This window comes from Hemibagrus wyckioides, linkage group LG12 (assembly GCF_019097595.1).
Source record: "Hemibagrus wyckioides isolate EC202008001 linkage group LG12, SWU_Hwy_1.0, whole genome shotgun sequence".
In the NCBI taxonomy this organism is placed as follows: domain Eukaryota; kingdom Metazoa; phylum Chordata; class Actinopteri; order Siluriformes; family Bagridae; genus Hemibagrus; species Hemibagrus wyckioides.
This window is the reverse complement of record NC_080721.1, coordinates 9,901,078-9,913,108: the sequence shown is the minus strand read 5'-3', so window position 1 is coordinate 9,913,108 and position 12,031 is coordinate 9,901,078. Positions and strand designations below refer to the sequence as shown.

Sequence of the window (12,031 nt, the reverse complement as noted above, 5' to 3'; positions counted from 1 at the left end):
CCTTTGTCTAACTCTATTGTTTTACCAAATGCACTGGGTGTTAGTTTCATGGCATTTAGCAGACAAATGATTTCACACCGATTTGTCACCTTGTCCCTCTTTACTAATGATATTTCTTTCTTAGAATTACGGCAGTTTGTTTTCACATGGAAATGAACTGGAGTGTATAGAGTTTGACGTATCCAACAATGACCTTTCTCCACCACAGCCGATATCGTAGTGCGTTTCCCGTATACCTCTTGTTCTAAGACAATATGGTGTACGTCTTAAGGTATGATCAATAAATAATCAGCTATATGAAGGCAATTTTTAAAGCTGTTAAGATTAAGGTTTAAGAGATGATGTCATGGTCATGTGGTTTAATATTCTGAGGTTTATTTTAATGGGGAAAAAGAGAGTCTGTATCTTCTATGTACCATCACTAAAAAGAGGCGTGTGTGTGTGTGTGGTATTTTTGTTTGCTCTCAGTGCAGTTGTTTTATAAATATTTAATTCAATTCAATTTTATGTGTATAGTGCTTTTAACAATGAACATTGTCTCAAAACAGCTTTACAGAACATAGGAAACATTATGCTCTGTAGTTTGTATACAGTATGAATAAGAACAAGCAAGGCCATTTTTAGATAAATGAAAGGAAAACAAACAAAAGTAGCTTGTATAAATAATGTTTAATGGATTACTTGTACACAAGAGATGTATTTAGTCGATCTTGTACAAACTAGATCATGTTTAATTACAGCGCTGAAGATTATTCGCATTACAGCTGCATAAATGGATATCATTAGCAGAAAAATGAATCTCTATTACTGCAGTCTGAAGGAGAGTAAGACACCCAGCGTCCAGACTGAGCCTACTACTCGTCATCATCAGACATCTTGTCCTCCTTCCAGTGGAACTGGTCAATCACCAAGAAGGACGAGTTCATCTCTGCTGCTGTCATCATACATCATTGTAATCATCTTCCTCACTCATCAGCAGTGATGTTAGTCTGTTTATTGCAGGTTTGTAGCCTCCTCAATCCTCCATGTATCCTCCAGAACTAAATTATATTAGTATTAATATAATATTACTATTACATTAGGAATGAGCTTGTACAGCAGGAAATGATTGGTTTATATAATATAGTTTCTTTAAACAGTTAGGTATGTAAGGTGCGTTCACTTCACTTAACTTTACTTATATATTTGAGTTTTCTTTATTTATGTAAACACGCATTTAATTAAATTACTACATTTGCTGACCTAATTCACTTCCTTTAGCATAATTATAATTTATTAGGGGCAACTGAAGTAAGTAAACAAGAAAAAGTGCCAAGGTGAAGTGAACACAGCACAGGTGAGCCTGAGAGCATCGTAAACTATTAGGAAATGGCTGCGGAGAACATGCAAACTAGCTAGCTGTTAGCGTGTCTCACTGTTAGCTGTTAGACAAGTTTAACAATTTAGCTAGCTGTTAGCGTGTCTCACTGTTAGCTGTTAGACAAGTTTAACAATTTAGCTAGCTGTTAGCGTGTCTCACTGTTAGCTGTTAGACAAGTTTAACAATTTAGTTAGCTTTTAGGTAAGTTTAACAATTTAGCTAGCTGTTAGCGTGTCTCACTGTTAGCTGTTAGACAAGTTTAACAATTTAGCTAGCTGTTAGCGTGTCTCACTGTTAGCTGTTAGACAAGTTTAACAATTTAGTTAGCTTTTAAGTAAGTTTAACAATTTAGCTAGCTGTTAGTGTGTCTCACTGTTAGCTGTTAGACAAGTTTAACAATTTAGTTAGCTTTTAGGTAAGTTTAACAATTTAGCTAGCTGTTAGTGTGTCTCACTGTTAGACAAGTTTAACAATTTAGCTAGCTGTTAGCGTGTCTCACTGTTAGCTGTTGGACAAGTTTAACAATTTAGCTAGCTGTTAGTGTGTCTCACTGTTAGACAAGTTTAACAATTTAGTTAGCTTTTAAGTAAGTTTAACAATTTAGCTAGCTGTTAGCGTGTCTCACTGTTAGCTGTTGGACAAGTTTAACAATTTAGTTAGCTTTTAGGTAAGTTTAACAATTTAGCTAGCTGTTAGCGTGTCTCACTGTTAGCTGTTAGACAAGTTTAACAATTTAGCTAGCTGTTAGCGTGTCTCACTGTTAGACAAGTTTAACAATTTAGCTAGCTGTTAGCGTGTCTCACTGTTAGCTGTTGGACAAGTTTAACAATTTAGCTAGCTGTTAGTGTGTCTCACTGTTAGACAAGTTTAACAATTTAGCTAGCTGTTAGCGTGTCTCACTGTTAGACAAGTTTAACAATTTAGCTAGCTGTTAGTGTGTCTCACTGTTAGACAAGTTTAACAATTTAGCTAGCTGTTAGCGTGTCTCACTGTTAGCTGTTAGACAAGTTTAACAATTTAGTTAGCTTTTAAGTAAGTTTAACAATTTAGCTAGCTGTTAGCGTGTCTCACTGTTAGCTGTTGGACAAGTTTAACAATTTAGCTAGCTGTTAGCGTGTCTCACTGTTAGCTGTTAGACAAGTTTAACAATTTAGTTAGCTTTTAGGTAAGTTTAACAATTTAGCTAGCTGTTAGCGTGTCTCACTGTTAGCTGTTAGACAAGTTTAACAATTTAGTTAGCTTTTAGGTAAGTTTAACAATTTAGCTAGCTGTTAGCGTGTCTCACTGTTAGCTGTTGGACAAGTTTAACAATTTAGCTAGCTGTTAGCGTGTCTCACTGTTAGCTGTTAGACAAGTTTAACAATTTAGTTAGCTTTTAGGTAAGTTTAACAATTTAGCTAGCTGTTAGCGTGTCTCACTGTTAGCTGTTAGACAAGTTTAACAATTTAGTTAGCTTTTAGGTAAGTTTAACAATTTAGCTAGCTGTTAGCGTGTCTCACTGTTAGCTGTTAGACAAGTTTAACAATTTAGCTAGCTGTTAGCGTGTCTCACTGTTAGACAAGTTTAACAATTTAGTTAGCTTTTAGGTAAGTTTAACAATTTAGCTAGCTGTTAGCGTGTCTCACTGTTAGACAAGTTTAACAATTTAGTTAGCTGTTAGCGTGTCTCACTGTTAGCTGTTAGACAAGTTTAACAATTTAGTTAGCTTTTAGGTAAGTTTAACAATTTAGCTAGCTGTTAGCGTGTCTCACTGTTAGCTGTTAGACAAGTTTAACAATTTAGCTATTTAGGGAATTTTGGAAATATTCCAAGTTGGAAATTTATATAAACTGTATATACAAACATAAATAGAAACATTTTGTTTGGTTCTAAGCTGACATTCAAGCAAACTAAATGATATTTTTGACTGTGATTTATGATTGTGATAAATGATTTTATTTATTTATTTTATAAAGCAAACAAAACAGTAAGTATACTTTATCCTGGTTTTTATATTTAATAATATCGTTGTTTCAGGAAAAACAACTCGTGTTTCATCTTCCTTGTGAATGTTGCACTGTTCATAGAAATATGAGCAAAATCATTTATTAATGATTTCATACTTACATGTTTTGCTACAGCCACATGACATTTTCCAAGCTAAAGCTGATCAAACTCTTCAGGTAATTTACTGCAGAATCACAGTAACGCCAATTTTATAACAATGTGCCATTGCCACCATGATGGAACGCTAATAATACACCAATCAGGCATAACATTATGACCACCTCCTGTTAATGCTGGTTCTGAGAAAGGTGTCAAAATACACAGTGCATGACTGGTTGGTCCCCATTTTGCTGCCAGAACAGCCCTAACTTCTTCAGCAATCTGAGCAACAGTAGCTCGTCTGTTGGCTCAGATCACACAGACCAGTCTTCACTCCCCACGTGCATCCATGAGCCTTGATTGTCCATGACCCTGTAGGCGGTTCACCACTGTTCCTTCATTAGACCACCCCACAAGAGCTGCAGTTTTGGAGATGCTCTGATCACAATTTGTCCCTTCGTCAAACTTGCTCAAATGCTTACACTTGTCGCCTAATATCCCACCCCCTAACAGGTGCCAAGATGAAGAGGAGATCAATCTGTTTGTGGTCATAATGCTATGCCTGATCAGTGCACTACTGCTTTGTGAGCTTGGGAAATATTTTTCTTCCAAATTCAAAAGAAAAATAACTCATGGCCTTTGTGGATTTCTGGAGTTGAAGAGGCTCAGTGTCATTTTCTTTAGAGGTTTAACTTCAAGTATTAACACTGGTTCTAAAGGTTATTCATTTTAATACATACATAGGTGCACACAAAAAAAAAAACCCAAACAAAATAGCACAAAGTATAGGAAAAAAAAAGTTTATTGAATTCTGAACCCTGGTTCAACAGTTCTAAAGGGGGAAAAAAAAAATCAAATAACCCAAAAAAAAAAAAAAAAGCCACACCAAGAGTAACAATAATTATAATTTTCATCAATGCATTGAGTTAATCTCGATCCTGCGGTCACATGCCATTCTATGAAACCAGAGATGCACAGTTAAGAACAGGGAAGGGAAACTAAAACACATTTCCAAAAATGTGGACGACTAAATAAATAATGACAGAAGGAACGCTGGCAGGAAGAAGTGGACACGGAGGTGGACTACCGCACAGACGCTGGACTGACGGAGGCAGAGGCGGTTGTTTAGCTCCGTTTCAGTAAGAGCAGCAAACGAACATTTCGTCAAAAACAAAGACGACACGAAATTTATTTTGAGAATTTATAAGAATTAAGCCAATAGGAAAACGAAGTAGTGTCAAAAATAAACAGACCAACACTAATCTTTGATTCCCGTTTTTGTTCCCCCCTCCAACAGTCTCTGCCTGCCGTGGAAGGGGTGTACGGAGGAAACGTGGGTCTGAGGTGTGTAAGGAGGAAAACGCGGACCTATTCCAGGCTTTTAACATGGATGAATGGCGAGTTGCACGGTCACCACACTCACGATTCATCCAGCACTAATTATAGAACTTCTGTTAATAGGTTAAGTTTAAGGAAGGACGTTTTTACAAGGAATACACCAATGACAGCATGGCAACATCCCCAGGCTCCGTGTGTGTGTGTGCGCGTGTGTGTGAGAGAGAGAGATGAGGAAACGTTTACCCAAAGTGTGTGCATTCTATAATTCCCCACTCTTGATACTGAAACATTTCTCTTAAACAAACCTAAGATAAAACAAAAGCTGTCTCTTGGTGAAGAGCGAGGAGGTGTAAAGACAGATACAGATGCTCTCCCTCGTCTCTCCAATGCTCCCTTCCCTTCTTTCCACGATTTAGCGGATGGCCTTGACAGGGCTCTTGAAGCTGGAGGCTGCCTGCAGCTGCAGCTGGTACGCCATTGGGTGGATCTTGAAACCATAGAGCCTGGATTAGACAGAGCGCGAAACAAGGTTATGTAGACGAGGACGGCAAAAATGTTTTGTAAAATACTGTCATCATACAACATGGGTTTTCAATCAGCTAAATATCTCAGAAGAAATACTGCTCCATCTTTCCTCCATGATCGAGCTTTACACACACACATATATAAATAAGTGTGTGTGTGTGTAAAGCTCGATCATGGAGGAAAGATGGAGCAGTATGTATGTATATATGTATATATATAATAGGATCTCTGGTGACGAGCTTTCTAAAGGGATCTATGGAGAATAAATCTGTCTATCCAACCACAATATGCCTAAATATAGACATCCTTTCATTTATTGCAAATAAACTATATGCACAGTTATTTATTTGAATTTATAATAATTTATAAGTCACACTCCGGTGTCACATAAATGACGATGAGGTTCCCTTTTGAGTCTGGTTCCTCTCAGGGTTTCTTCTTCTTCTTACCAGCTAATGGGTTTTTTCCTCACCACAGTCGCCTCACACTTGCTTACAGGGAGGATGTTGAACATTAATCCTGGACTTTGGTACTATGTTATGTTCTGTAAAGCTGCTTTGAGACAATGTCCATTGATAAGTGCTATACAACTAAAACTGAATTGAATGCAGATGGTATCTTAACTAAAATGTTGGCATTAAGATATGATAGAAAATGTTGGGAAAACCCACTGAATTCCAGAAAACAGCCAAGAAGCACCAACAAAATATAACCTCCACAAATATATATATTTTTGATCAAAACAAAGTTACTTTCTTCCCTATTTTGATAATATGATGCTCACAAGAAATTACATGATCACATGAGCAAAATAGAACTGAGCTTACACACACACACACTGTGTACAGATGACAATCCTCAAAGTTTTAAATGAGAAACAGTGGACAGAACTGACAGAATTAAAATTAGCCATCATTAGAGACCACAATCTTTAGATGCTGGAATGAAATCATTACATTACATTTTACATTATAAAAGAAAACCATCTTTCAGTTCAGGAAAACTGAACCGTTTTATAAAGGAAAGAAAAAGGCTTGAAAGGACACGAACCTGGGCACAAACTGGTTAGCGGGCCTCTTTGGCCGGTACTCAGGGTGCACCATGAAGAGCATGTGGGGGAACCCGGTTCCGAAATAAGCTCCATCAGTGTGGTGGTGCCGGGACGACTTTGGTGTGTACACATCCATACATTTAGGACAGTAGAGCTTCACCATGGCCTCACCTGGGATATCGGACAGCCCTAAAGACACAGAGGAATGTACACGTTACACAAAAGAACGATAAGACGTGAGCAGCGGTGGCCAGTTGTTCCCATAATAAAGGATGCAAACGTCACTACAGTGTGACCATAAATCAGACTGACTGAAATCACAAACTGGATATGAACAGATTTATTCAGAAAATGTTCCTAGACTAATTTATACAAGAATCCTGCAACTTCAGAAAACATTAGTGTGTAAATGTATGCACAATACCACCAACTTAACCCTTGATGACTTTAAATTAATAGCTGAAAAGGATTACTGCACTTTTAGACCTGGGAGTGTTTACAACAGTCTGTTTGCCAAGGGATCTTCTCTAGAAACTACCTGCACATTAGCCGAGACTCTCAGCATATAGTTAATTCTCAACATTGAGTCAAAACTGATCAACATGGCCATTTTCCTGTGTGACGTCTTCAGTGTACATGACCAACTATAGAACATTTCTTCCCCTTCCTGTGTTTCCATCACACATCTTACATTTTCTTGCTGCCTTCCTTACAGTTTGAACGTTCCTTAAGCTGTTAAACTGCTAAATAAAAATACCTTACTGTCGTTCTTCTGCGTTTTCATTTGTGGAACACAAGTGATAATTCAGGAACTCACCGATTGGCAGCATAGGCTGGTTCTCACAGTAAACACGAGGGCAATATCCAAAGTCCCCCTGCTGATACTTCTCCAGCTACAACAGGACAAAAAAGACAGAATGTAAATGATCATCTCTCATACATTCAGTACCTTATAACAGTTTATTAAAAAAAGTGTGAAAGGAAAGCAGTACCATCTGAGCAATGCCACGGTTGGTGAGGATGTAGCGCGCGTGAATCAGGCCGTACAGCATCTCGGCCGCCTGTTCGATCAGATCGCTCTGATTCGGATTGTCTTCCAGCTCCTCATCTGGAGGAACACAGCGAGACAAAATATTTACTGTAAACTCCACAAACCAAGAAAGAGTGTTCTGAACATGGCAATGCTATAAAGATTAGAACCCACCGCTCCCTTTAGTGTTATAGCTGGCAATATTTCTCTTTAAATAAAACACTTTTGATCGATACAAACAACAGACTGCATCTAACTACGAGCACATTAGTGTAGGGAGGCACACTGACTCTGTTCTTTCTGACAAAGCCCCGTAATCATAGAACAGCTTTCTTAGTGCTTAGTGAGATGTTTGGATGCTGACTGTCACATGTGCCATCTGGTTTTACTGTGGAGTGTCTGTGTGTCTCTCACTCTCTCCCTACCTCCATCTTTCCATCTCCCCCTTCTTCTATTTATCTATCTGTCCCTCTATCTGTCTCTCCCTCCCTCCATCCAACTATCTTCCAATCTGACTCCCCCTTCTTCTATGTCTGTCCCTCCCTCCCTCTATCGGTCTCACCCTCTATCTGTGTCTGTCCCTCCCTCCATCCATCTGCCTATCTGACTCCCCCTTCTTCTATCTGTCTGTCCCTCCCTCCATCTGTCTATCTGTCTGCCTGCCTATCTGACTCCCCCTTCTTCTATCTGTCTCTCCCTCCCTCCATCCAACTATCTTCCAATCTGACTCCCCCTTCTTCTATGTGTCTGTCCCTCCCTCCCTCTATCGGTCTCACCCTCTATCTGTGTCTGTCCCTCCCTCCATCCATCTATCTGCCTATCTGACTCCCCCTTCTTCTATCTGTCTGTCCCTCCCTCCATCTGTCTATCTGTCTGCCTGCCTATCTGACTCCCCCTTCTTCTATCTGTCTCTCCCTCCCTCCATCCAACTATCTTCCAATCTGACTCCCCCTTCTTCTATGTGTCTGTCCCTCCCTCCCTCTATCGGTCTCACCCTCTATCTGTGTCTGTCCCTCCCTCCATCCATCTATCTGCCTATCTGACTCCCCCTTCTTCTATCTGTCTGTCCCTCCCTCCATCTGTCTATCTGTCTGCCTGCCTATCTGACTCCCCCTTCTTCTATCTGTCTCTCCCTCCCTCCATCCAACTATCTTCCAATCTGACTCCCCCTTCTTCTGTCTGTCCCTCCCTCCCTCTATCGGTCTCACCCTCTATCTGTGTCTGTCCCTCCCTCCATCTATCTGTCTCTCCTTCCCTCCCTCTATCGGTCTCACCCTCTATTTGTGTCTGTCCCTCCCTCCATCCATCTATCTGCCTATCTGACTCCCCCTTCTTCTATCTGTCTGTCCCTCCCTCCATCTATCTGTCTGTCTATCTTTCCCTCTCTCCATCCATCCACCTGTCTAACTCCCCCTTCTTTTATCTGTCTCTCCCTCCCTCTATCAATCTGACCATCTATTTGTCTATCACTCCCTCCATGTCTGTCCCTTCCTTTATCTGTCTGTATGCCTCTCCCTCCATCCAACTATCTTCCAATCTGACTCCCCCTTCTTCTGCCTGTCCCTCCCTCCCTCCCTCTATCGGTCTCACCCTCCATCTGTGTCTGTCCCTCCCTCCATCCATCTATCTGCCTATCTGACCCCCCCTTCTTCTATCTGTCTGTGCCTCCCTCCATCTATCTGTCTGTCTGTCTATCTTTCCCTCTCTCCATCCATCCATCCACCTGTCTAACTCCCCCTTCTTTTATCTGTCTCTCCCTCCCTCTATCAATCTGACCATCTATTTGTCTATCACTCCCTCCATGTCTGTCCCTTCCTCTATCTCTGTCTGTATGCCTCTCCCTCCCTCTATCTGTCTGTCTCTCCCTCCCTTTCTCGAGCTGTCTGTCTCTATACAGATCTCTATGATCAGCTATCATCTGCCATTCCCTCAGCATTCCCTCATTATATATCATATGTATATGACATATCAATATGATACATAGCTTTTCATTTATTGAGAAAACACAAAAATGGTGCGACTATTCCATATTGTAAAAATGACATCTGTCTCGTCTAACGATGAAGAAGCCACAGAGACAGAGTAGATGGGCCTCAACAGAACTGCTGTTCTGTTCTACTGACCTGGTTCCAGATCCAGAATCATGTCCAGGGCTTGTCTGTAGTGAGGAACTTGCTCGTTTAGTCCAGTGAGGTTGAATTTATCCTGGATGTAATCCTCATCCACCTGAGCACACAGGGAACACAGGCAGGCGTTAATTCGTTTAAAAAAACACTGCGGTTTGTGGATTTACCCAGGAACAGAAAGAAAGGAGAGACGTGCAACACAAACCTCACAGAAGAACTCATTCCCACGTAGACCACAAAACCAAGAAATCCACGAAACTTCCTCTGAACTGCTCATTTTGGGGAAACTATACGAGAGAAAAGAGAGTTATTAGAGGCTGAAATACTCCAAAGGCTTCCTGTGGTGTGTGTGTAGTGCTTTACATAGACTGGAGTAACCGTTACTCATGTCCTATATAGTGCACTTACATAAGCTGGGGGGGGGGGACGCCATTTGGGATGCAGCCAAACAGTGCAATTAAACAGAGAGAGAGAAATAAAGAGAGAGAGAGAAAGAGAAATAAAGAGAGAGAGAGAGAGAGAGAGAGAAAAATAAAGAGAGAGAAAGAGAAAAAGAGAGAGTATCCTACAGAATTAACATGGAGTAATTCCTACATTAGCCCTCACCCTCTCCGCCGCTTCATTCAACAGTGAATTAGCACCGAGGCTAATTACAGCAAGTCGTATATAAAGATATAAAATACCAGATTCTGCCCGTGGGTTAGACAGCTCGGGTTAAAATAAACCGAATAATCAAACAGAGTTATTGTGTATAAAATCATCCACACACCGATCCCTTGACTACATCCATTAAGTGTTATTGTGAGAGAATAATTCCGGTCCCTCTGTGTAGCTGATGAAATGAAATCAACATGGCGTCCGGCTACACAGCGCTCACTAGGCCGCAAAAATAGCGACAACCCCCGGGGGCCTGACATACACACTTTCATCCACACCGACTCTCATTCAGAGGACACACCGAAATACACAATCCCTACACAACACAGAACAGTAATGTACAGAGTGTGTGTGTGTGTGTGTGTTTGTAGATATAAAAGTGACTCTCGGTGACTCTCACCTCCCGGTTCCGTGCTCAACTGCAGCAATACAAGCGCTCTCTGATTGGCGTGTGACGTCTTAAGCAACGTGATGACGCAGAATCTGACGCACAATTCGCCTCCTGGCGATCTGGGAAATGTAGTTTTTTTTTTTTCAAAAAAGAGGGTGGAGGAAAACAAAGCCAGCCTTACAGATTCAGGAGCGAGCCACAGGATTCTGGGATGCAGCTCTGCCCCACACCTTACATTTATTTACACTATATATTGCTAAAAGTTTTGGGACACCCCTTCAATACAGTGAATTCAGGTGTTGTTTTTCAGGGGTTGGGCTCAGCCCCTTAGTTCCAGTGAAAGGAACTCTTAATGCTTCAGGCCAAAACTGGGACGTCTGCCTTTACATGCACATGAATCTAATTTGGAGTTGGCCTACACTTTGCAGCTATAACAGCTTCAACTCTTCTGGGAAGGCTTTCCACAAGGTTTAGGAGTGTGTTTATGGGAATTTTTGACCATTCCTCTAGACATGCATTTGTGAGGTCAGGCACTGATGTTGGACGAGAAGGCCTGGCTTACAGTCTCTGCACTAATTCATCCCAAAGGTGTTCTATCAGGTTGAGGTGCAGGACAGTTCAGTTATGGACCTTGCTTTGTGCACTGGTGTGCAGTCATGTTGGGACAGGAAGGGGTCATCCCCAAACTGTTCCCACAAAGTTGGGAGCATGAAATTGTCCAAAATGTCTTGGTATGAAGCTGAAGCATTAAGAGTTCCTTTCACTGGAACTAAGGGACCAAGCCAAACCCCTGAATTCAGTGATTTGGAGGAGTGTCCCTAAACTTTTGGCAATATAGTGTATATACATCTTGTATTTTAACAGACTGTTTCCACCAAGTCTGAAGTACACAATTTTACAGCTTTACAATTCCCCTTCCCTGGAACTAAGAGGCTCAATGAACTAGAACCCCAGCACCTCAGACCTCCTCACTCTTACATCAGGGTCTGATCTCACTAATACTCTTGAATCCCACAGTCACACTCACACATGTAGTGGAAAACCTTCCCAGAAGAGTGACGCTTATTATAACAGTGAAGAGGAATTAAAGTGGAATAAGATGAGTCCATAAACTTTTGGCCAGATCATTTAGTTCCAGTATTACTGCATCAGGAATAGAACAAATCATTTATTCATTTCTCCAATGGAAGTGCTTTACACTAGTCAGGGTTTGTGTGGATCCAGGAACACAGAGTGAGGAGGAAGTCTGTACATTCACACCTAGGGGAGTAATTAAGCATAACCAATCCATCTACCAGTGGGAGGAAAGACAGATGGACACTGGGGGACAGCAGCAGAAAGTCCATGTGAGAATCTGCTGTATCTCCACAGCACAGCATAAGACAGACTTTAGGCTGAGACTATTGTCAATTTTTCATAAATTTATAATCACTTATAATAATTTATAAACATTGTAAAAGAAACTAAG

General features: G+C 40.8%; 1 protein-coding gene across 1 annotated transcript; it reads right to left on the bottom strand.

Moving 5' to 3' along the window:
- Positions 1 to 4,229: 4,229 nt before the first annotated feature.
- Positions 4,230 to 10,647, bottom strand: csnk2b (casein kinase 2, beta polypeptide). Its single transcript, XM_058404765.1, has 7 exons — positions 10,573 to 10,647; positions 9,721 to 9,802; positions 9,513 to 9,615; positions 7,352 to 7,467; positions 7,177 to 7,252; positions 6,359 to 6,548; positions 4,230 to 5,286 (listed from the first exon to the last, which is right to left on the bottom strand). The coding sequence occupies exons 2-7, from the start codon at positions 9,790 to 9,792 to the stop codon at positions 5,196 to 5,198; spliced, it is 648 nt and encodes a 215-aa protein (XP_058260748.1). The 5' UTR covers positions 9,793 to 9,802; positions 10,573 to 10,647; the 3' UTR covers positions 4,230 to 5,195.
- Positions 10,648 to 12,031: the final 1,384 nt, after the last annotated feature.